At 42.9% G+C, this 25,671-nt stretch overlaps 1 protein-coding gene across 1 annotated transcript in view; it reads left to right on the top strand.

The window, feature by feature from the left end:
* Nucleotides 1–1,489: 1,489 nt before the first annotated feature.
* LOC115799268 (phospholipase D1-like) overlaps nt 1,490–25,671 on the top strand; it is a 29,695-nt gene continuing 5,513 nt past the window's right edge. Inside the window, exons 1-18 of the mRNA XM_030756333.1 lie at nt 1,490–1,683; nt 11,467–11,637; nt 11,725–11,888; nt 12,752–12,891; nt 13,049–13,154; nt 13,250–13,315; nt 13,848–13,906; nt 14,152–14,244; nt 14,486–14,638; nt 14,720–14,869; nt 16,950–17,033; nt 17,427–17,508; nt 17,633–17,743; nt 17,833–18,015; nt 18,583–18,802; nt 22,919–23,047; nt 23,128–23,246; nt 23,359–23,472. Coding sequence (XP_030612193.1) covers nt 11,499–11,637; nt 11,725–11,888; nt 12,752–12,891; nt 13,049–13,154; nt 13,250–13,315; nt 13,848–13,906; nt 14,152–14,244; nt 14,486–14,638; nt 14,720–14,869; nt 16,950–17,033; nt 17,427–17,508; nt 17,633–17,743; nt 17,833–18,015; nt 18,583–18,802; nt 22,919–23,047; nt 23,128–23,246; nt 23,359–23,472 — 2,112 coding nt within the window. The 5' untranslated portion in view covers nt 1,490–1,683; nt 11,467–11,498. The remainder of the gene's footprint in view (nt 1,684–11,466; nt 11,638–11,724; nt 11,889–12,751; nt 12,892–13,048; nt 13,155–13,249; nt 13,316–13,847; nt 13,907–14,151; nt 14,245–14,485; nt 14,639–14,719; nt 14,870–16,949; nt 17,034–17,426; nt 17,509–17,632; nt 17,744–17,832; nt 18,016–18,582; nt 18,803–22,918; nt 23,048–23,127; nt 23,247–23,358; nt 23,473–25,671) is intronic.

Raw genomic sequence — 25,671 nt, forward strand, 5'->3', positions numbered from 1 at the left:
TTAGCGATCTTAAAACACACATTTTTATGCAAACCCAATTCCAAAAAGTTGGGCCACTGCAATGATTTGTAAATCTCAAAAAAACCAATATTTCATTTCACAGCAGAACAGAAACGATAATCAAATGTTTAAACTGAGAATTTGATGGACGCATCAAAACGCTGGAAAAGTAGGTGTTACTGAAAAAGAAACAGCTGGAGGAACATTCTGTAAAAAACTAATTAGCTAATTAATTGGAAACAGGGTCAGTAACGTGATTGGGTATAAATCGAGTTTCTCAGAAGTGAATCTGCAGTTTTCTGGGAAAATTTCAGATGAATGTTCCTCATGTAAAATTGTTAAGACTGTGAATATCTCATCATATGCACTGAGTGATATCAAAGAGTCAGAGAATCTGGAGAAATGTCTGTAGGTGACGAGGCTGAACATCAGTGCTGGATAACTGTGACGACGCAGTTATAGCCCCACAGAAAAGAAGAAGAAGCAGCTGGTTGTGGTAGTGGAGGCGTGATGAGGCCCTATACTCATAATATAATTTTACCAGAATAGAAAAACATATATTGTGACCTTTTCTAACAAAACATGAGAACATGTGCTCCATTCATTGTAGTATCTCACAAACAGCCACTATTAAACAGGAAGTTTCTTTAATACCCTCTCATATCTGAGATATTAGCTTAACCGAACTCAAAGCCTGGAGATAAAAACATCCCCAAAAAACCTCCAGGTTGACTTGTTGGCTGGTGTTTGTTAGATAAACAGGTTTCCAGTGTTCAAGTTGAAGGTGGTTAGACCCAGACACGTGCAGGATGCAGCTGCTTTCTTTGCATGTTCATCGTCTTTAATGTGCATTCGTCTCGTTATGACTTTGGCATAAACTGGTTTTTCTCAGTGTTCTGGAAAAAACAGGGTTTGCAGGTCAGAGGGTGAGCTGTGTAGTCACCTGCATATCCCAGGTGTGTCTGCACACTTGTAACAGGCAGATGTAGGTGTGGTGGTTTTAGGGAAGGTGAGACATTCAGAAAATAAACAACAAAAATCGGCAACTCTTCATAATTAAAGAAAATAAATGTGGTCTTCCTGTCTCTGCCATCCAGCATCGGTGCCGCTGACCTGTTGGTATAAGGTTGGTTTTCTTAACTCTGTACTCAGCAAACCAGAGTGGGGAATGATAAGGACGCATCACAGAGAGATGCCCCACGTCAAACTTTGTCTAGATTTTAACCACAAAGGTGGCGAATTACGACTAAAGGGTCAGAAAGTGGCAGCTCAGTTATGTAATTTGGTCCTCATGTTAACGGTTTGGCCCTTTAATGCAGACAAGCGCTTCAAGCAGCACTCTCATTGGCTGCCTTTGGGCTCCCGAGTGTTTCTCTGGCCAATAGCTTCTCCTCCCTTCCTCCCGTGTCCTGCCCTCCTGAATCTCCCCCTTGTCCTTCTGCCTCTCTGCTGCACTCTGCTCTCAGCCTGCAGACTGGCTGTGTGTGTGTGTTGGTGTTTGTGTGTGTGCTGTAGAAAGCAGGCAGCATGTGCATGAACGTGTGAACACATTTAGAAGTGAGGCTGCAGCTTTTTCATTCTGAGAGGAAGTGCGTTTTCTCACTGGGAAGTAAAGACATGATGATGATGATGACGAAGATGATAAAGATGATGATGGGTGTCCCTCCGTCTCTGCGGGCTCAGGTCAGTGGATGCTGAAACTCTGTCGAGCTTACTGCATGTTTTTTTTTTGCATTGTTGCGCTGGATTTGGTTGTGCTGCAGAGGTTTAAAGGGCATCTGTGTGTTTTTTATGTGTGCATCTGTGCTGGAAAACAAGCACCAATCTTTCACAGGGATGCACTGACATGAGCTGAGCATCAGCACTGGCACATACAGGCTCACTATCTTTGATCAGATTAGGTTCAAGTCCTCCTATCGTCAAAGAAAAGGATCCTCTAGTCTGGATGCTGAAGTATCCTTTGGCACGATACTGAACCCGGGATGTCCCCGATGCATTCACTGGAGAGAGAGTGTGTGTGTGTGTGTGTGTGTGTGTGTGTGTGTGTGTGTGTGTGTGTGTGTGTGTGTGTGTGTGTGTGTGTGTGTGTGTGTGTGTGTGTAAAAGGTGTTTAGTTAAAGGATAAAGTGCTGCATGAATGAGGTTTGTAATAAAAAGCACTTTGAGTGCTCAGAGCAGAAAGGTGCTGTATATGTACAGACTCTTATTCTCACCACCGTGTGTATGTTAGCCAATCAGAATCATTCTGAACTAGCGGGCTTGTGCAGTCTGCACACTGCCCCATTTCTCTATATGAACACACATTTACCTCCAGGTGCCTGAGAGGCGTGCACCTCTCAGGCGAGGAAGCAGGAGAAAGTGAGACAGCTGTTTTCCAAGGGTGTTTCCACCGGAGTGATGATGGTTTAAAAGGGAAAAATCTGCAATAATGGTGGTTCTGAACAATTGTTTCCTCCTGAGACACCCACTGTGGCTCAAGCAGTAGTAATATGTTTGATATCAGAGTTTATATGAAAATGGACCAACAGACTAAAAGAAAAAGCAGAAAGCAGGTGGAGGAAAAGGAGGATGTGATCTGTCAGCTGCAGATGGAAAACTCTCCGCCATGGGGAAAAAAATAATCCAGAATTTTATAATCAGCTCGTTCCTCATTTCAGTTTCTTAGTTTCATTTGCAACTGTGAGATCATTTTAAAATGTAATACAATTACAGCAATGATATGGATCAGCTCGTTAAGCTGTTTAAGCTCCAGAGGGAGAACCTTGAGTGGAGTTTCTGGGTGGATGAGGAGATTAATCTGAATGGTGAGAAGAACTGTGGAGGAGCAATCCCAGTTATTTTACTGTGAAGGAGCGTTCCTGTGGGCTGAATGTCGAACTGCTGGCTGCTGGGATGTGTCCATATTGGTCACAGAGAGAAGCTGTTACTCTGCTGTTGGTTTGGATCAACATGTTTGGATTCACAGTGTAGCTGTGGACCAGCCACCCACCACTTCCTGCACCGGCTGTTGAACACTGTCTCTAACTTCTGTTTGAGATCTGCTGCCATGAGGGCAGATACATAAAAATCATCTCGTACCTTCATCGGTTTTTAGATTTAAGCTCCTTATTTCATAGTGTTTAGATTTACTGAATTGTTGAGCGTTCCCTCGTTTCACAGCCAGGTGGTTCGAGTTTTAGCACATTTAAACTCTTTAATCTGATCTTTACTGTAACACAGCAGGACCCTGCTGCTTGTTTCGAGAAGGTCTGACGGCTTCTTTTCATCAGCACTGAACTCACTGTCTGCCTGTCAGAGGTCAGAGGTTCCCTGTGTTCAAACTGCAGTGAAGGCTGTAAGTTCACCATGTTTATCGAACTGTAGCATATCAATCATTACATCAAGTTCATTTAAATGAAGCTTAGTTCTTGAGTGCAGGGATGCCTGGTATCATTTAAAGGGTATTTTGGTGTATTAACTTAAATATTAATGAAATGGTCGAGTTACAGTAAAGAGAAACCAAGAAGTTGTGGCTCCATCTCATCTAAGTGCAAGAATGTAGAATTTGTAAATTGTTTCACTTCTTTCACTTCCTCACATGATGTTTGTACTATAACACTGTGAGCAGTCTGACTTCCTTTTTCTCTGAAATAATCCTCCTCTCATGCTTTCTTTAGCATAAGAGCTCTGAAATACCCCGATATAACTTCTTAAATCCGCACAAGATGTGTGTGTGTGTGTGTGTGAGAGAGAGAGTGGGCTCAGCAGCCCGCCACCTGGTTGGCGAGTGATGCAGTGTGGGGGTAATGGGCCACACTGTACCCAATTAATGTGAGTGCTCAGTGGGGCAGACATCCACACACACTGTGTGCATTAATCATTTTAAAATACTCTTTTGTTATTTCCAAGGTCAACAGTGAACCTTCAAGCTCAGTTTCCTCCCCTGATTTTGAGATTAATTGCAGTTCAGCTCAGGGCATGTCCCCAGAAAATGGCCTTAAATGGAGAGGATTTACTCTGCAGGCACCATTAATCTATAGTCTTATACTAACAAAGGGCTCACATGTAGCTCTGAAGCTACAGGGAGAAAGCTCAGCCATCTGTAGGTGGAGGCAGGTGCAGACAAGCTGGTGCAGAAAGCAGCCGGTCCTGCAGGCTTCTGTGTTTTCAGGAGATGGACGGGACCAAAACTGGAGTAAAAGCAGTGAAGACTGAAAATATATTTTTCAGATGGACATAAATCGGACTTCACATTAAAGATGAGATGCTCTGACTGCTGAATGTGCAGGTGTGGAAGAAAATACTCACAAATGCATCCAGACTGTAAACTGTTGACCTCGTTCAATAAATAAATCCTCACATCCACAAAGCTGCAAATACAAAATGTTTGCCATCTTTATTAAAAAAAAAGAAAATATTTAGGATGTTTTAATGAACTTTTTTCCTAAACAGTCTTCTTTTAACCATTTTTTATTGGTATTTATTGTTTAAATTCTTCTTGTTTTGCTTCCTTCTTTTTAATCTTGTTTCTTTGAGCCCCCCCCCTCCCTGAGCCTGGTTCTGCTGGAGGTTTCTTCCTGTTAAAGGGAGTTTTTCCTTCCCACTGTCACCAAGTGCTGCTCATAGGGGTCGTTTTTGACTGTTGGGTTTTCTCTGTATTACTGAATGAGGTCTTTACCCACAATATAAAGCACCTTGAGGCGACTGTTGGTGCTATATAAATAAAAGATTAAACAGGTCTGTAGTCAGAGGTTGTTTCTTCACAGCTGCAGCAGGAAAAATATAAACCAAAAATTTTTTTATTCTGATGTGGAAAAATGTCGTTTAATCCTAAAATAAGATATTTTAATATTCTTGAAACCAGCGCAGAGAGCTGCTGGTCTTTACTGGATATTTGTGACCCAAAACATGTCAGATCTGCTTTTCAATAGAAACTGAACACGTGTTTCACCTCCTCTTTTATTTTCAGGAGTGGGGATGTCTGTTTTCATTCATGTAAACTGAGTTTTGGCCACATTTCCTCACTTTGGTTAACCTCCGTTATTCCTTCCCCTCTGGTTTAATCCCTGCACAAGCCGGTTCCTCCAGCAGCTATTGTTGTTCTGGCACACCTCAGTCCCAGTACAGGGTTCATGCAGATGTTCTGTGGTCGGTTTACATAATATCTGCAGTGTGCTGTGTTTGTGTGTCATTGTGTGAAGACGTGTTTGTGGTGTTACAGTAAAGGTCACAGTGTTTGCATGAAATTTGTTTTTAGTTTGATGCAGACATGCTGGTGTGGGAATACTGATGCTCTGCCTCTGCAGGCTTTTAAATCATTGAGCTGAGCAGTTATTGTTCTGCAGCTACAGACAAATGATAACAAGGAGACGTTGTCAGTGTTGGTATTCAGATGTTTTGCTTCAGAGATTAGCGACATCACAATGCGTGAATATTTATCTGGAAGTTGGAGAAGTACCTAATCTATCGGCCATATTCAGACCCACAACCACTGATTCACATTATAGTGATGGAGAGGAGGCGTGTGCCAAGTTACAAAAAAAGAAAATTAGTATTATATCATTTTTTTAAAATACAAAAACACATGGGTTTATTTTGGTTTCAAACCAGCGCCTAAGGCCTCAGTCTCACACACCTAGAGACTGGTTGCCAACCTCTGCGAGGGAAAATTGTGTGTTCTTCAACCGGTTGATGAGTGGTTGCTGGAGGCTGTTGGCTGTTGCTGGGTGAAACTGATTGCAAAGCGGGTGCTGCACCAAAAACTTCCATCTGATTGCTTTGGTCACTAGCAGATTTTGTGGTCGCCTGTAGTTTGCATGGAAGTTGTTGTAATTTACTCTCCGCGGCAGCGAAACTTGGAAAAAGTGCAACATGAACCACAAATGAGAAAACGTTCACTTTCAGAGGAACATTTAGGCTTTACTGCTGCAGCCAGCACATTTCAAAAAGCTCAACTTCTACTATAAAAATTAATATTCTTTGTGTCCAGTTTGCAATGCACTTTTTCCAGTTTCATTACTGCTTCACGAGTCTTTACAGAGAAGTGTTTACAGATAGGTCAGCGTTTTACACACAAACTGCCGGCAACCGTGGAACGCCGCTACATCCAAAGCAATCCCAAGGAAGTTGTCGGTGCAGCACCATATACGTCTTTGCAACCCATTTCACCAATCAGTGGGGGAATACACGTTTTTCCCTAGCAACCAGTTGTTGTCAGATGGTTGCTAACCAGTCCCTAGGCCTGCGTGGTGCTAAACGAAGCAATGAAATACTTTTCAGCCTCTGACTCCCGAGAGTCTCATACTGTGGTGTAGGCCCCATTCATGGAGAATACAACCACTACATGTATGTGGACCTAAACTATGCTGAGTGAATAATTTGCTGATGCTATTGAGGGGACCAATAGTTCACCAAATGCGTTAGTACTGTGCCGTATACTATGAACCTTTTTTATTTATATTTCTGCCAAAGTCACTGTATCTCCTTCAATGGGCAGTGTTTATATGTTTACAGCATATTTTTAATATAAAATAAAAACCTTAATAACATAATTTCTATAGATTCCTCAGCAGCGCAGTCTACAGATGCAGATATTGATTCTGCAGTCACTGAATGCATTTCCCTGTTCATAAAGTTACTCTGACTTCTGCTTCCTGCCTCGCTCCATCCTCGGCCGTGCTGGGACGGCCCATTAGACGATGGTAAACCGCGGCCATAAAGAGATTATACGGCGTCAGCAGAAACACTCGTGGTATTCAAACCATGATTCATCGATAAATAAAGTCTACCAAGAAAATATTACCCAGCCTGTCTGTGCTGTTGGCAGCAGCATGGAGTCATCCTTTAAATCCAAATGAGTCTGCCATCTGCAGCTTCAGCTCAAACAGGGTTTCATCAAACCATGTAATGTAACATGTGCCCATCACCACCTTTCTGTTCTTAGCTAACAGCATGGCCGTCTGTCAAAGTACGTCCACCTCAGTGTTCACACTGCTGAAATACTCATTTCTTTACAAATGTAAAGTCAGGAAAGCAGGAAGAGAGAGTGGAGAGACACACAGCAGAGTTCAGAGTTCAGTCTTGCAGCACATGGTCGGCTGCTCACCCTGTGAGATAAAAAATGTCTGTAAAACTATTCTGCTCAGCACAGTTGTAATACGTGACCTCTGACCTCTCTCAGCATTAGGCATTATTGCTGACAACTGGCCACTTTTGATTTAAAGCTCTGGAGATTGTTGTGATGGAAATCCCAGGAGACTCAAACCGCCCCATCAGGCATCAGTGAGCAAAGCTGAGATCAGGGTCTTCTTGTTGGTGTGAGCCTGAACTGAAGCTCTGACCTGAATCTGCACGATTTGATGCTTTGCTCTGCTGCCACATGATTGGCTTATTGCATAACTGCATGAGAAAGCAGAGGTTTGTAATGGAGTGATTGTGAAGCTGGACCTCTCAGTTGTACCTTGAATAAATATAATTTGTTAAAATATTAAGTAACTAATGCTGGAAATAAACTGAGTCTCAGCAACAGAGGAGCATAAACACTCATCAGAGTTCAGTCAGTCTGATTTTGAGAAATGAGCTCCCATCACAGTGAGGAGACACTAATGATCCACGCTGCTCTCAGTGGTGGTAAAAGCTTTGTGGCCTATTGTGAATATCATAAATGCTGCAATAATCGATCGTTATTCACCTCAACTGAGGTAAGCAGAGAGAATCACTAGAAACATGTTGAGATCAGACACAAACAGTATAGTTTGAAATTATTATCAGAGGCTCAGTTTGTGTATCTGTGTTTTCAGACCTGAGTTTATGTTAACACAAAGTTTAACCCTTCAAGCCCAAGCTCACAATTGGTTTATTATGCCGTATTTTATACAGAAATACCTTTTTAGAGACTATTCTTGTGTTCTAATGTCATTAATAATGTTATAATGCCTTTAATAATGGCTCATCTCCATCAGTGGAGCTGTTGGAGAGGCTGGGCTTCATTCAGTGGCATCAGGAATCTCCGGTTTTACATATTCCTGCAGCAGAGAAATTTAGTTCAAATTTGGCACATCTGGATGACTTTAAACCAAAAATGAATGTAACCTGCTGCTGATGTATTCAGCATTTGTTACCATGGTGATCCTGCCAGACTTTCAATATGAAACTTACAGTTTTAGCAGGAAGTGCTGCTAAAACTAAAGCAGCGATTTTCTAACTAAAGATGCAAACTTCCAGGACTGGAGTGATGAGTAATCCCTTTGTACTGATGGGTATTTAAATAGCAAATCATTCTATTACTGTCTCTAATTTTAATGCTGGACTCGTTTGGTGCTGTTCATCATGTATTTATAGATTGATTTTTGTGCTGGACAGCTTCTAGTCTGAATTGATGCTTAAATTTACTTTAAAACTATCATTTGTTTTAAATAAAATAATCTCTCCTGTATAATTTGTGTGTCTTTATAGAAACTTTGTGGCTATTAAGGCTGTGTGGCTGAGGGAAACAGATTAAGGCTATTAAACCACATTTTTATAGATGAATAAACACTTGGAGCAAACACAGACTCACGGGGGCCAGGGGGGTGGAGTCTTCCTGCCTGTGTGGTTGTTGCTGGTGTTTTGGCGGTGGAGGAAGTGAAAGCAGACGGCCATTTCCGCAGAACCCAAACATCATTGATTTTGTGCCTAGAAACGAACCGTTGAAGCTTTTCTGCAGTTGTTTAGCAAGACTTGCATCATTCACTCACAAACCAAACTTGTAGCTTCTGCAGGACGTTTACAGTAAAATGTGATGACAGTTTTACACATTTGCTTCACACTTCAGCCCTTTTACAGACCTTCTGCTGATTGTGTGAATCGTGCACACAGGTCTCATCTATCTGTTGAAATAGAAACGGAGATGACTTGAAAGAAAAAAGTTGCTTTTTTTCCGTTTAAACCTTAAAGAGGAAGTCCATGGCAGAATAATGCACATTATACAGTTGGCATAAATCTTCGTTAAAATTGGTGTTTATGCACAGAGAGAATTATTTGACAAAATTCACTTAGATTATTGTAGAAAAGACGTGTGTTTGTTAGCGAGATATTCTTCACAGCTTCATTCAAGTTTGAATGTTCTGCATGATGTTACTGAACATCTCTGACAATGTGACGTATTTACTTCGTCTCCATATTCTAAAGATGGTCTTAGCTCAGCCCGTATTTCAGGAATCGAACCCATTAGGTAACCAGATGTCCAAACTCATAATCTTTAACCTGCACCCTGATGACTGTGAAGGTGGTCCTCCAAAAATAAGGACAGCAGTGAAACCTGGGTCAGGAAGATATAACAATAAATCAAATCATCCATTTTCTTCCACTTGTCCATTTAACGGTCATGGGAGCCTGTCCCAGCTGTCACAGGGCGGGAGGTGGGTACTGATTACTCTGCTGTTCACTCTTGTTTTGAGCTTCTGGTGCTGACAGGCAGACTCGTCATCATTGGTGTCAATCTCAATGCAGAGAGATATCGAGATCAGTTTCTGCAACCAGTGGCAATCCCATCCCAATCTCGACAGTCTGGGACCCCACAGAGCGGGTTGACCAGAGAATACCTCCACAATTTGTGAGTGGAGAAGGTGGAATGGCCTGCCTGCAGTCCTGACCTCGACCCAGTTCAGCCACGCTGGCTGAACTGTGTGACACATGCTGGTTGAGGAATGGGGTGCTGTCCCACAGCAGTGTGTGACCAAACTGGTGAGCAGCATGAGGAGGAGGAGTCAGGCTGGTTGTGTGAGGTTCTTCTACATGCTGCGGAGGCCCCATTTGTTACATTAATAAACTCTTAAATTGCTGATATGTCTTGTTTCTTCAGATTTCAGTCATCCAATCCAATAAACTACAACAAACAAAAGTGAACAGCAGAATCAGCTGTTTGGTGCTGGCAAGTTTTTCAGGGGCACAGCTCAAATACTCAACTCTGCTGCCCAACCCACACATGTGGCTCCATTTAAGGGGAAGTAAACAAGCTTTCCAACAGTATATCATCTGACTAGGATGCCTTCTGGATGCCTCCCAGGTGATTTATTTTGGGAGGAGGTGCTGCTGCAGACACTGGAGCGATCATATTTCTCAGCTAGCTTGGGAGGTGCCTGGTAAGAGGGAGGTGTTGGGCTCTCTGCTGAGACTGCTGCCTCCACATCTGGATCCGATAAGTGGCAGAAAATGGATGGATACCATATAACTCGTAGTAAACAAAGGTACTGGGAATGCATCTGTTTTTTACGAGCTCCTGTGGTTTGGTTTGGGAATTTACAGCATCTTTCAGCTCAGTGTTTTAATTTCATGGTTATTTTTCACTCTTACCACTGAAATAATCTTGTTTTTGACTCTTGCTCAGCATTAGCAGCTCCAAATGGGCATCATGGTACAGGAAGATGGAACCTGGATGTGATATTCTGTATGTTTATATCAGTGATTCAGTAACCTTTTCTCATGGTATTGGGCTTTATTATAAGTGGTCTTATTCATCTTTCTTTGCCTCTAAATGCATCTTTTCTTTTCCTGGCTTCCCCTTTAATCTGCTTTTCCCCATTACAACCTGCAGCTGGTCTATTCGTGTCCTCCTTTATTCCCTCGCAGCATCAGATAACCTCACATGAGACACTAATCCAAACATCAGGATAAGCAGAGGAGAGGCACAGGAAGTGGGAAGCCTTTTTCTGCCACATTTCTCTGCACAAGTGTATGTGTTGGCACATGGAGCGAGAAGAAAAAGGGCAAAAACAAAAGAAAAAAGCAGCTCAAATGTTCATGTTCGCACTCATGGATGACGAGGATTCACTGGAGAGGATTTTCACCCAAATTGACCCAGAAACATGAATGTGAAGAGTGGTGGGTGTGGGTGAAATGGAAAGCTAACAGTGACAACACAACTGAGCACATCATCTCAGGCTGGATGACTCATCCACAATTTGAAAGCTGGACCTGGAATTTTGCATAATTCCTATTAAAAAGCGCATCATTGACACTGACATGGAATGACCGTCACGTAGGAACCTAAATGGGTTTAGAGGGCATTGATGTTGGTCGCTGTGTTGTAGTTAATGAATATGTGAAACTCTGGCGTTGTTAGTGCACAGGTAGCATGCTGTTGTACATTGAATTTGAGGTGAAATGCATCTCTCTGGATCTAGGCTGGATTCAAGGTTTTCTGATATGGTTTTCTCGCAGCCTGGGTATCAAACCTGAAGTTTGTAATAAACAATGAATGGCAGATAAAAGGTTTTGGTTTCCCAGACATGGATTAAGCCTGGTTCCACACTATTAACTTTGCCCAGTGGAGATCTTCACTGATTTTTCTTTTATTCTGGGACTTTGCTTTTCATGGAGAAAGCTGCTGTTAAAACTCAAGGTTTAAGTGGGGCCTTCTGGTCTGATTTATTCTGTGTGATGAGAGGAACATGTTTGTTCCCTACCTTTGACTTAATCCCCATATTCCCTCATTACCTGTCTGTCCAGGTGAGCCCCGGGCTCCAAACTGAGTGCTAGCCATGCTGCGGCAGACGGACCCAACATCCAGCACCTTGCAGCTGGTTGCCAGTGACATGACCGAGATCATGGACAATTTGGACACCCGTGATCTTGCGTTTAGCGATGGAGATTATGACACGACAGACATCGGTGCACCTGGTACCTGCCACCACTCTGCACGCTGTACAGGTGTTTCTCTGCATGTTGTATAAGCTATTTGTATAACTGTGTTCATTTTTCCCCCAGCGGAGGCTTTGTCTTTTACCGCGACTTACAACACAGTCGGCTTCAAGGAAGCAGAGGCCAAAGTCTTCCTGTCCTCTCCGATCACCGCCAGAATCCTGGAGGTGGAGCGCTTCACCTCGGCTCAGGACCGCTTCAATGTCACCACACAGAGGAGCGTCAGCAAGGTGCCTTTCTTCTTTGTGCACCCCCAGAGTCTCGGATCAGATGCTTCCTCTGACTGCAGAGTGGTTTGTCAGTTTGGAGTACTTTTCGAATTGAAGGCAGCTGGACTTCTTTTTTTAGGTTCTTGAAGAACTAAAGAAGCCTTTCAGAGGAGAGATGAATTAACTTCAGGAACATGGAAAAAAGGTCCAGCTGCCTTCAACTCAAGACCCGACTGCCTGGAATCCTACACTGATATTTTGGAAGACACATTAAATAGTTTTTCTGACAAAAATTAGATGTGAAGAGTACTCTGGGTTGTATATTTGATTTAAAGTCACCTGTAAACCACCCTGTGAAGAAGCAACAACAAAAAAAGAACTGTTTATGGATCACTGTAGGAAACGACTACATTTAACTATAGACTGTACGGGAAACATGGAAGCAGCCACCGTTACGTCACTGTTTGGTTTCTGCCTCAGTGTTTTGGCCTCTGCTGTGTTGGTTGTTTTTGCAGCCAGTAGTGACTATATTTGTACGAGAGGGTGAAGCACTAAGTTGTTGGCTAACACTGGCTACGTTGGTTAGCAAGCTGCATCCATATATTGTATGCATACAACACAGAGACACAGATACCTGCTAGTTTTGCTCACCAACACTGGAGCACTTCTTTGATGTCAGCCACAGTGTTTGTCAGGTCATTTCATTAAAATGCTCTAAAAGGCACCAATCGTAAAAACACAAAGGTCCAGTTTAGTGACTGGAATGTCAAAATTCCAAACTTCTACCCAACCATCAAAACACCAGCCGTGATCCATTTGTTTGATGAGCTTTTGAATTGTTAACCATTGACTGTAAATAACCGGAGCCTCTGCTGTGTGTGCAGTCGATGCCGGCTGTGTATAAGATTGAGATGAGACACGGAGAGTTTACGTGGGTGGTGAAGAAGAAGGAGAAACACTTCATTGATCTCCACAGAGAGCTGAAGACATACAAGGCCTTCATGAAGATCCCGCTGCCACGCAGGTTATTACTTCAGTGCCTCCTCTGCCTTTTCAGGCCTGGAATTCACTTTTTATCTTCTCTGTGTTTTGAAGAGCTCATTTTTGCTGCCTGGATGTTCACCATATGTTCTTGGATTTGAACCCGCAGCCTTCTCACAGAACTTTGTCATTTCTCTCAGTCACACAGTGAAGAGGAACATGCCATTGATGAGCGAAGTGAGGGAGGTTCTGGAACTCCCCAGAGGAGGTGACGGAGAGCTGGACAGAGGAGTTTCCAGCCGCAGGGTAAATTGCTCAATTGTGCTTTCCTTCTGGTCGTTAATATATGTACTACATATATTAAATTATACTGAATATATCTCCTTGTCTCCTTGTTCTAGAAACAACTGGAAGATTACTTGAATAAGGTTCTAAAGATGCAGATGTACAGGAACTACCATGCTACGGTAAGGAGGACTTAACGGTTCCAAAGTGGACTCTACTAGGATCACTTTGCATGATTCACAGTTCGAAATAAGCCTTCTTTATCTTATTTTGGGCCCTCTGTCTAAAATGAGTTGTTAAGCCCCTCCCCCTTTAAGCCAACTTCTGATTGGCTGCTGTGTGTAAACAGAAGGTTTAAGCATCAAGTGGGAGGAGCTTCTTTATCTGAGATGATAACAGTAGAAAAACTCTGAAATTGTGTGTTTAGAGCAGTCTGAAGCCTGAGCTTTAGGCTGACAGAGATTACATGTACATACAGTTTAATATTATAAGATGATAAAATAGACAAGAACGTTGTGCCTGTTTTGTTTTTGTTTTTTTTGCCTAATTTCTTAATAACTGACCATAATCACATGGACATCACAGAAGCAAAGCAAATTGATATTTGTAAATAGATTTATGAAAATGTTGGGCAGTGATTCCACAGTTTTTGTTTTTCATTTAGTGGGAAGAGTTTTTAAGTTCTTAAAAACAAATGTTTTGTTTGTTCTTCAGATGGAGTTCATTGATGTTAGTCAGATGTCCTTCATCCACGACCTGGGACCAAAAGGACTGTAAGAATGACAATATGTCAACCTTTCACTGAACTCTTGCTCTTTAAGAAATGTATTCAGAGAAAATGTGGAATTCCAGCACAGAGATGGTGTAGGCAGGCACTGCAGGTGAAGGTTAAGAGCAAAATATTTAATGCTTATGCTGATATTGTATATTTTGAATAATATAAAGGGTCTCCAAACCAGTCCTCCTCCTCGAGTATTTTTCTGTATGATGACCGTTCTTTTCCGTTTTTGTCTCTCAGAGAAGGAATGGTGCTAAAGAGATCTGGCGGCCATCGGATCCCGGGCATGAACTGCTGCGGTCACAGCAAAATGTGCTACCGTTGGTCCAAACGGTCAGTAAACACGCAGGATTCTGACAGGATGTTTTCGAAGCTAATGTTGTGGTCATTTTGAAACGTAGGTTGTGAAACATAAAGACACGTTAGCTTAGGTAAAACAGGAAATGGCAGGGAAATTTGTGCCATGATCATCTCGGGCACAGAAACCCAAAACTGGTGTGTGATGTTTATGGAAGCATGCAAAAATAAAAGCTTATAGTTAAGATACTACCTGTGTGTGTGCCCGTGTGTGCAGCTGGTTGGTGGTGAAGGACTCGTTCCTGCTGTACATGAAGATGGACTCTGGTGCCATCTCCTTTGTGATGCTGTTCGACAAAGAGTTCGGCATCAAGATGGACTCCAAAGACACGGATACCAAACACGGCGTCCGTGTGGACAGTCTCTCCAGGTCTGTAACGTCCATTTTTGACCATTTTTGTTTAATATTTTAAGATACGTAGAAACTCAGAAACTGAAATTGTTTTTGCAGGTCTTTGGTGCTGAAGTGCAGCAGCTACCGACACGCCCGTTGGTGGGGTCAGTCTATCGAAGGCTTCGTCCACAAGTATGGCTCAGCCTTCCTCAAAGACCACCGCTTTGGATCCTTCGCCAGAGAGGAAGTGAACATCCCTGCCAAATGGTAACCTTTGAAGCTGGCTCACACTTTCCCCTTTAGTTCTGTTCATGCTTGACATTTTAAAGCTTCTGTACATTTAGTTTTATTTTTATTTAGCCCCAACTCACACCTAGAGTTACCCCAAGGTGATTTACAGTTGCAAGGTAAAGACCCTACAAAATTAGAGCAAAAATGCAAAAAAATGATTTGTTGTGAGCAGCACGTGGCAACAGTGGGAAGGAAGAGCTCCATTTTAACAGGAAGAAACTGAACCAGGCTCAGGGAGGGGCAGCTGTCTGCTGCAAACAGCTGGGGATGAGAGGAGGAAAAAGGACAGCACAGAGAAACAAAGACAAACACAAACTATGTGAGAGAGAAGACACAAGCTAATGACATGCAGTAGTTTCCTATAAACACTTGGAAGGAGTGAAGAAGAAGTTCTCCAGCACCCTGAGCCTATAATATCATAAATGAGGGATAGTTCAGAGTCACCTGATCTGCTCTCACTGTAAGCTTCATTAAAAGGAAAGTTTAAGCCAAAGTGAATGCATCACTGTTAGCAGGCCCTTCAGTACAAGTATAATTAAGTCAATTTCAGTTTAACTGATGTATGGATAACAATTGATGTCGTCTTGCATAAAGTGCTGCCACATTGTTTCTCTTTACCTGTTTCTGTCTGCACCTCCACCCATGTGTTCAATAAGGCAATGAATCATAGTTTAAAAGCACTCAGTGTTTAAAATCAGGCAAACAGTATAAGAGAACCTCAGTACTGTTAGCAGCAGCAAATACATCACAGTTCTAAAGGCTGTGATGTACCGCAGTAATTGAACGCATCACCATTCGAAAGCTGTTCAGCGCCTTCAGCAGAAAGTGAATGTGGTGAGCAATCACGCTCTCAAGTATAACAGTGAATGAAGGCCACAAAGTTCAAATGCAAGTGAACACATCATCATTTAAACAAACTTCTGTGAGTAAAACCTGCTGCCATTAAAAGGCGTTACAGAGCAGCATCCACAGCAGCGACCAAACCAACTCTGTCTTTTACTGATGTTATAATGAAGCACAGTTCCTGTGCGAATCTGAGCTGAGCTGGCAGCAGTCTCCAGTCAGGAGCTGCAGTCCTGTGACACTGATTGAATCAGTTTATTGTGAAAATCGGGTCGATCTATACATCTGATTTATTACTGTGAGTTAATGAGCAATAAAAAAAACAGCCTCACATCTTCCTGACGCACGAGTTCAGTCACCAGCACCAGATATCAGTTTAAAAAAAAGTCAAGGTGATACCTGGTCCAGCTGGCACAGAGTACGCCTGCAGGTTAGTGTGTGTTTGTGTGCGTCTGCCTTTGTGGGAAACACTCTGAGTTTTAGACCTCAAACATGATGATATTTCTAGAGAGGACACGTTTTTAGAGCTCGGGTTAGATTTAAGTGCTTTTGGTTATGAGGTTACAGAAAGAGAAAGCATTATGTAAGTGTGGGTCCTCACATGGGTAGATGCACAAATGTGTGTCTCACTGGAGTAACCCGACACAAAGCAAGGGAAAGGGAGACTCACCTGCTCATCACCTGTCCTCTCACTGGGGAACTCTATACCGTCTGTGAGGCACAGTGTGAGGCAGCGTGCGTCTGCTGAGCACGAAGATTCAGCAGACGGACAGATTGAAAAGTGAGAGGGGAAGTGTTTGTTTCAAACGAGAGCAAAAACCATCGAACCACTGAGATGAAACGTGAGGACCGCGAAAACCTCAGAGGCTGAAAACCCAAGCTGGCACTCAATAACAGCAGGTCCTCTAATGGCCACTAAAGTGAGTCAGTCCCTGTAGACTCCCATATTAATCTGTCCAACTTTACAGAAATACATGTTTACAGCATGCTGAAAAAACAGTTTTAGACTCTATGGATAGTTTTAGCTGTCAAAAAGTGGACATGTGGTGAATTCTATCATAACTCAAGTTATAAGAAAAAAAAAAGAAAAAAAAAAAGATTTTCACAACTGGTGTTCACATGTGTCTGTTAAATTTTTACTAACATGTACTGATAATGAATAGACTTTGATTGGAGTATGATAATTTGTGGGTTTGTTTGTGGGTCTTTGAAGGTATGTGAACGGGAGAACTTACATGGAGGATGTTGCCAATGCTCTCGAAGAGGCCAAAGAGGAAATCTTCATCACAGACTGGTGGTGAGTGTTCAGCTCACACAGAGGTGTGTGTGTGTGTGTGTGTGTGTGTGTGTGTGTGTGTGTGTGTGTGTGTGTGTAACAGTAGTCAGGCTGTAACTGATCTATTTGACCAGAAAACCTTGGAGGTGACCACCACGTGCACTCAGCTCTCTCTCTCTCTCTCTCTCTCTCTCTCTCTCTCTCAGCTAAAGAGGAGAAAGGAGGAATAGAAAATGTGAAGAAAGGAAGGAAGGGAAACAAGGAAGGAAGTAAAGCTGGGAAGGGACGATTAGAAAAAAGGAAGGAAAGAAAGGATGAGAAAGATGAATGTGTCGAAAGAAAGGAAGAATAAAGATAAGAGGATAAAGAAATGAGAACTTCTGTGTTGTTTTTTTGTTTTTTTTTGTCCCACAGGTTGAGTCCAGAGATCTTTCTGAAGAGGCCGGTCGTTGAAGGAAATCGATGGCGTCTTGACTGCATATTGAAACGCAAAGCGGTAAGAAGGAAACTTTTTCTGTTTTTATAATGAAAATAAAGCCACTGCATTAATTTCTCCATAGCAGTCCCGGACAGAAGGTAAATTAAAGGCTGAGAGTTTGTCCTGCACCCCCCCTCCACAGCAACAAGGAGTGCGTATCTTTGTGATGCTCTACAAAGAGGTGGAGTTGGCGCTGGGCATCAACTCAGGATACAGCAAGAGAACGCTGCTGCGCCTCCACAGCAACATCAAGGCAAGTACGCAGGAGGAAAGGTTTCCTGCAGGTTAAAAATGGCTGAAATGTTGTTTACTCTCTAAATGTTGGGACGTTTTGTTCACCAGGTGATGCGTCACCCAGACCACGTCTCCTCTGCTGTGTACCTGTGGGCGCATCACGAGAAGATCGTTGTCATCGATCAGTCGGTGGCCTTCGTGGGTGGGATCGATCTGGCGTACGGACGCTGGGATGACAGAGAACACCGGCTCACGGACGTCGGGAGTGTGACGCTCTCTAACTTGGAGCAGGTCAGTTCTTCAAGTTAGTCTCATTTTGGCCTAATTCAAAAAGGTGCTCCACAGGGATTGATTTTGGGGCCACTTGATTTCATTTTATATATGGAGAATATTGGCCATAATGTCACAAATGCTAACTTTCACTTTCATGTTGCTGTGATGTTATGATGTTGGTCTTCTCCTAACCAAGCTCTCAAACACTAAAACCCCTGAACAGAGGTTACAAAGGTTACACTCAATGCTCAGTCGAACTTTATATGGCTTTATACTGTATGTGCAATATGCTTTTTGCTGAGGTGTTTTTTGGAACCTCGTAAGGTGTTCTTTATGAACACAGTATGAGATGATTTTTTGAACCTAACTATCCCAGTGTATCTCTTTCTGTCTCTCTGCTAAAGGTAGCGCCGTTGTGAAACGGTTGCATGACCTCAGACATCTGTCCCCTCTGTCTGTGTTATGTTTATGTTTGGATGGATGTTCTGTTAACTGCAATTTCCCCATTTGTGGGACTAATAAAGGCATTCTTGATTCTTGATTCTTGATTCTTGAACTTAACCGACCTGTGTTTATTACTGTCAGGCTGCAGCTGCCCCTTCCAGCATGGCTGCCCCAGCCAACAGCAGTGGCGCTGTTTCCCCAAACAACGGGAAGGGCATCTTTACGGTGACGGACTCGATGGACCAGCCCAGGCTGAAAAGTCACGGGAGGTTCAGGAGGACCAGGATGAGCATCAAGAGGCACCTGCAGAAACACGGGCTGGCCCACCAGGATAGCGACAGCGACCTGGAGACTGAAGAGAGTGAGTCTTAGAAAAGTCAGCGCACAACCCACCAGATAAACGTGTGGTATCTAGAACCCTCTTATTTCATTATACGTTATAGGAGAGTAACAACACTGTCACCTCCTATTAATTTTTAAGGCATCCTAAAGAAATAAATTTGAAATTAGCATCTTTCCTGACATTTTAACTAAAAAAAAAAAAGACTCCTCGAAGCAAAAAAGACTGATTACTGGTGGAGTTTTACTTAAATACTCAAAACAATCTGTAACACAGGTTTGGTTTTTTTTTGCAGGGTTATGATAAGACACATGTAATGTGTCCTACCTCTATAGGGTTTGTATAAGTGCAGAGATATAAAAGGATCTTCTTCATGTTTTGTGCATTTATGCAGTAATAAAAACGATGACAGAAAAAAACTGAGGTTTTCAGGTGCTGAGCTAAAACATCCATCGTCCCCCAAAAAAGGTGCAAAAATAAAAGAAAGAAAATTAGTTTTAAAAAGAAATGAAGAAAAACAAAATAAAATAAAATTTTTTTTGTTATTAATTTCGGTTCATTTTCAGTTATTTGGCTTTTAGTTTTTACTTTAACTTAATTGAATAATTTCTTGTTTTTTGGGATGGTGGGGTTGATGTTGATGCTTGTCTGCTCTGGTCTTGTCAGTCCTGCACTTTATTGACCAGTTGATCAATAATGCTGTGACCATCAGAATCAATTAACCTTTAATTATCAAAATGTCATTAATTAACAAGAACCCACGTGGCCGTACTAGAAGGAAGGAAAATTTTAAACCAGCAGATTTAGTTTGGAGTTCAGAAACAGGATCTGCTGGTTCAACTTTGCCTCACGCTGGTCCTGACGTGTAATCTGACAGCGGCGGCTTTGATCTGTTTTCTGGGCGCCGTGTTCAGGTTGGTCTGACAGCATCAGCAGCCATCAGGCTCTGATCCCCGGCGGGCTGTCGGAGTCGAGGACGGCCGTCCCGCTCGGCCTGTGCCAGGCTGGTAAGTTTGGAAGCGGGGTGGCCGCCCGCCCGCCTCCTGTTTCCCAGCGTGCTTTGCTGTGGTTCTGAGCGTGACCGACTGGCCTTTGATTCTCTTTCTCAAAGGTCAATCTCAGCTTTTATTTATTTTTAATTAAACTACGTTGTGTGGACATGAGCAGAAACAAACAGCAGAAACGTGAGTGTGTCGATGCCTCCGCTGCAGTTTGAGTTATCAGGAACAGGATGTACGAAGAGCCAGCAGAAGCTCTTCAGGATGCAGGGAGATGTTTACATTTGAATGAGAATAAAGTGTGGTCTTAACCATGTTAAGATGTTGTTCATATGATCACTAACAGCTGCGTTATTGATCATGTTTAAAAGCTTCACACACAGAAACCGTCTGACATGATCCGAGTTCCACCTAACGGCCTCTATAGGAACCCTGCTGGTCACACTGCACTCCAAACCCTGCATCCTGCTGCAGTAAGAACATCAGATGAAAAAGGACAAAAATACCCAGATTTTGATGGATAATTTGGACATGTGGAGAGAAACATCTGGCCATGAACCAATGGGAAAGCTCCAGGAATAATCTACCAAGATGGCAGTTCAGTGTGGATGATCTCATCATCGGAGTGAAGAGAAAACTCATCAAACTTAAAGTGCAACTATAAAAGAAATGCTCAGGCTATGAAAACACCAATTCAGTCATCAAAACTTTAAAGGATTGCGACTCGTTCAAACTTTAAATGATGGTTCTATGATAACGGATGTCAGAGAATGCTGGATGCTGGGCTGTTTACTCTGAGATGATATCCTGTTCATTTTAATGGGTTTTAGGGCACCGATTTAATCCAAAAACAACAACAAATTACCACCAAAAGTTGCAGCACATTGTCCTGATTCAGCGGCACGTTTTGATCGAGCGTTTCTGGGAGTCCTCTTGTAACGGTGGGACGAGATACTTGCCAGAAGTCTTTGGAAGAAGACGAAGAAGCCCGACCAGCAGCATATTCGGTGATTGAGTGCTTCACACCGGCATATTTACAGCTGGTAACATAGTAATTACATGTGTATTTGTGAGTTTAATGAAAAGGAATGAAACAAGCTCCTCTTAAATAACTCTCAGTTCAGTCTGACTGTGGCCTGTTTTCTGATTTTCCCTCTAATGACACACTGCAGCCTGTAATCACGTTCCCTCTGTTTATTTCTTTTTTTGAGCAAACGCATTTCTGAACTGGAACCTGACGTTTCTGCAGTGAAACAGATGCTGCAGGATTTTTAAGGCTGTGGGAGGACTGCTGCGTCTTTGCCAGGCTCAGCTGTGTTTATCCCGCCGCTGTGATAGATGGGAAGTGTCACGGATGAACGTGAGACTGTTGCTTCTTCTCTTTGATTGCACATTTGACGGCGTTCACTGTGTGAAGCTGAACCTCGAGCCCGGCGGGCTGAGCGGGGTGTAAACAGAGTGAGAGCCCTTCAGTCTGTTTCTGTGTACGAGCCGTCCTCCTTCCAGCTGCTGGTTCATATCTTTAAAAGTGCCGTCGAAGCATTTTCCAAACACCAGTGCATCACTGTCAGAGTCACCATGGCTGTTTGAGATAACTGCTGTAAACACCTTTAACTGTCCTCTGGAGCCTCCATCCAGCATTTCCTGCTTCCCAGACACGAGACGATAGATCAGAAATAAAATCCAAAACATTAGTAGCTTAAAAATATAATAAAATATTTAGTCTTGTAACATATTTAATGTGCTTCAGATTTATTCTTTGCTTTGTTAGCCAGCTCAGATGTGCTCTTATCACCCCGAAATATCCAGCTGCCTGCTTAATGGGGGATCAGCAGGGGCAGGTTCAGGCTAGAAAGCGATTGCTGTAATTTGCTGGATGAATGACATGTTTTTTTTAAACATTACGCAACCATAAACTGTGTGTAAGAGATGGGCCTCGCTTCCACGTCTTTGTGTCCTTATGAGGTCTTTAGCGTGCGGTATAAACCACCAATAAGAATAACTTTATTGATCCCAGAGGGAAAGTCATGTCTGACAAAGCTCATCATCATTTAGGTGACTGCTGTGAATTGATGATGCATTAATAAAATTGATCTGAACTGAAAGCTGAAGCTGGGGTGTGTGTGTGTGTGTGTGTGTGTGTGGTGTGGTGGTGGGGTGGGGTGGGGGGGACTGTATGAAAGTCTATTTCTCATTTGCTCTATGACCTCAGTGGTCTCTATTGCTTTATTACTTGTTAAATCGAATATGATGATGATTTGTAAGTTATGACCCCTATTTGTGTCAGTAAGGACAATAAATCATGTGCTTCATGCTTTGTGACTGAGTGTGCCGTGCTCCTCCTCAGCTCAGCTCGAGGCTTCCACATCTTTTATACACAATCTGTGTGTGCTGCATGCTGTGATGTGCATTTTCTTTTGTTTTGGTTGATGTGTGAGAAGTGTTACCCTGTTAGCACCATATTTAAAATGAATGAGCTGCCAGAGGTGTGCAGTCTTGTGAAATAACAAGTATTTCAGCCCACCGCTGTTTCTATGAGTGGGCGGGGCTTAATGCCGACCCAGTCTCGGGTTCTTCCCTTTCATTCAGCAGCACACCTTAGACCAGGGGTGGGCAACTCCAGGCCTCGAGAGCCGGTGTCCTGCAGGTTTTAGATGTGTCCCTGATCCAACACACCTGAGTCAAATGGCTGAATTACCTCCTCAGTATGCAGTCAAGTTCTCCAGAGTCCTGCTAATGACTTCTATATTTGACTCAGGTGTGTTGAAGCAGAGACACATCTAAAAGTTGCAGGACACTGGCTCTCGAGGCCTGGAGTTGCCCACCCCTGCCTTAGACTGTTTAAAATGCTCAAGTGCCTTAAACCTGCATTCTTTCTAATGGCCAGCAGAGGGCGACTCCTCTGGCTGCAAAAATGCATCCAATTGTTTGGAAGTCTATAGGAAAATGATGCTCCTTCATCTGTGAGCTCAGTACACACTTTCCTGATGAGTTCATGGCCTCTGTTGCTTGTTTTGAGTCTTAAGGAGGGTTTGATTTACCTTACTGACAAATCCTTGACCTGTGACTGTCCCTGCAACAAGAGTTCTTGGTCTTCTTTTGATGATAGTTAATATCGATCAATATTGATGTTTTTTAGGCAGTAATCCAGTGCAAAGTCAGGCTTCAGGGGTTGGAGAGTTGTATGGAAACACACGGTTCTGGCACGGGAAAGACTACTGCAACTTTGTGCACAAGGACTGGATTCAGCTAGACAAACCTTTCGATGGTAAGCACACCGCTGGTGGTCGCAGTGTTGATGGAGGTTGTTCTTCTTCATGTCTTACCTTCCTGTTTCTGCTGCTTTAGATTTCATAGACAGGCATAAAACTCCCAGAATGCCTTGGCATGACATTGCCTCAGTGGTTCATGGGAAAGCAGCTCGGGATGTGGCCAGACACTTCATCCAGCGGTGGAATTTCACCAAGGTCAGAGGTCATGCTACTTGGTCAAACTTGCTTGGACTGAACCAATTCTGCTCCTGCGTCCGTGACTATTGAAGGAAATGTTGACGTGAGCTCTTTTCTGCTGCATCACCAGCTCATGAAACCAAAGTACCGCTCGCTGTCGTACCCATATCTGCTGCCCAAGTCTCACACCACTGCCGGAGAACAGCAATACCAAGTTCCCAACTGCATCCCCACCAAAGTACAGGTTAGTACTGTGGTTATTTTTGTTTTTTAAACTACAGGTAGTAGTGTATATATAACATATATTATAGTGTGGTTTGTTGTGTCTGCGTTAGGCTAAAATCCAGATTACTCGATTATCTGTTGCTTTGAGTCAGACTTGATTGGATTGAACTTTGTTTTTCAGCAGCAGTGGGAATGTGGGTGTAAGAAATGGAATCATTATTGACATATTTGCCCTGCAGTATCCCTTTTTTTTCTTGTGTTCCCACAAGCAGTAAAGCCCACCTCATACTTTAGTTTTCTGTGCTGTTGGTTTCTTGATACCGTGAAGGGAAGCATCCATCCCACCCCTTCATTTTTACCCCATCAGCCTTTGGGTACTTTTTTTTTTTTTTTTTTAATAACTTTATTTGTATAATTTCAATTTAAAATACAGAAAAGTAATGAATACAATCAGCATATTTGCAGAACTTGAACAGAGCAACCCCATATTCAAACTCTCAGAGAGAGAATGAAACCCAAGTAGAAAGGAAGAAGCCAGAAGAAACAGAAAGTTAGTGAGATATGTAAATGTGTATATATATGCAGCTATAATTAAAGAGAGAAGAAGGAAAAAAAAAAGGGGGGGTGGGGGGGGGGGGTGGGGGGTGGGGAGGGTGGAAAGGGGAAGGGGCAGGAACCTCCATAGTGCATGCATAGGTATGGGCAACCACTAAATTAATCGAGACTACTAAATTATCTTAGAAAAGTTTCTGTAGCTTTATGAAATGTTTGTATTTTTTACAAAATCAGTAAAAGAAGACCAGGCCTCTGTGAATTTTTCGTGGCATCCCATTTTGCTGTACCTAATTTTTTCTAGCTGCAGCATGGATAGCATCTCTTTAATCCAACTTTCAAAAGTAGGGGGTTTATTGGACTTCCACTGGAGAAGAATGAGTCTGCGAGCCATTAAAGAGGCAAAAGCTATTGCTTTAGTTTGTGTTTTAGGGACTCTAATTTCTGAGGGGAAAATCCCAAAGACCCCCACATGGGGAGAAGGTGTTAGCGTTCTCCCGCACATGTGAGAAATAACCCCGAAGATTCCTGCCCAGAAACTATTTAATAGTTGACAGTTCCAAAACATATGGCCTAAGGTAGCCCGGTCCGCATGGCATCTTGGACACGCCGGGTTCACATTGGAGTATATCCTAGAGAGTTTATCATTAGAATAGTGCAGACGGTGCAGAACCTTGAACTGTATTAGGCACTGTCTAATGCAGATGGAGGAAGTGTGAATACTTTCTAAACAGTGTTGCCAGTAATCTTTCGGTAGGCTCTCATCCAGATCTCGTTCCCAGGCTTGGGTACTTTTTTTTCTGGAAGGATATCACATCAGCTTCTCATACTGATAGCTGAGCTGCATCTGCTGATGATCTTGGACACTTTGGAATTTGCAGCGTTTTTTTTTGCAGGTTTCTCAGTGGCTCAGTTTAATATGCTGCTATAGCAGCACCACTGTTTCAGTCTCTTGACAAAATTACATTCAAATAATGTAATATCCTAGCAATTGGTCTTCATTTTATGGACACCCAGCAGAAATAGTGTCAACGGAGACCTTTTGGAATGGATAAAATTATTGTTATTTTTCGATAATTTAGTGTATTTTTTTTTTTGGCTTATCCAAAGTCAGTTCCCAGCACCAGTAAGCTGAACAGGGTATTCTAAAGTCCCACGTACCCAGCAATGCTTTCCAGTTCCTCCTGGGGGTCCTGAGGTGCTTCCAGGCCAAACGAGTCCAGTAATCTTTCCAGTGGTTTCTGGGTCTACCCTGAGATCTCATCCCAGCTGGTGTACCTGCAAAATCCTGAATTGGAGTCATAGCGAGTAGATGCCTGAGCTACCTCGGTGACTCCAGCTCACTGGAAGTGCCTTGCCCTCTCTGTAAGGCTGAACCCAGATACTCAGTTGAGGAAATTAATTTCAGCCATTAATTTTAGCCACCATGACCTTGTGTTTTGGTCATGACCATAGATGAGGGCTGGAATGTTGATCGACCGGTAACTCGAGAGCTCAGCCAGTAATTGCTTGTGAACAACGTCTGGAACGTCTTTGCTTGTGGCAGCAGCTCTTTCCCAGCCCAGAGGTGCTGCATCCCGGCTGCTTCGTGATCAACCACAAACCGACCCGGTGCCTGCTGAAGGTCATGCTCATGTGAAACCAACAGATCTTCATCATAAAGTGG

Source organism: Archocentrus centrarchus, chromosome 20, assembly GCF_007364275.1.
Source record: "Archocentrus centrarchus isolate MPI-CPG fArcCen1 chromosome 20, fArcCen1, whole genome shotgun sequence".
Lineage (NCBI taxonomy): Eukaryota > Metazoa > Chordata > Actinopteri > Cichliformes > Cichlidae > Archocentrus > Archocentrus centrarchus.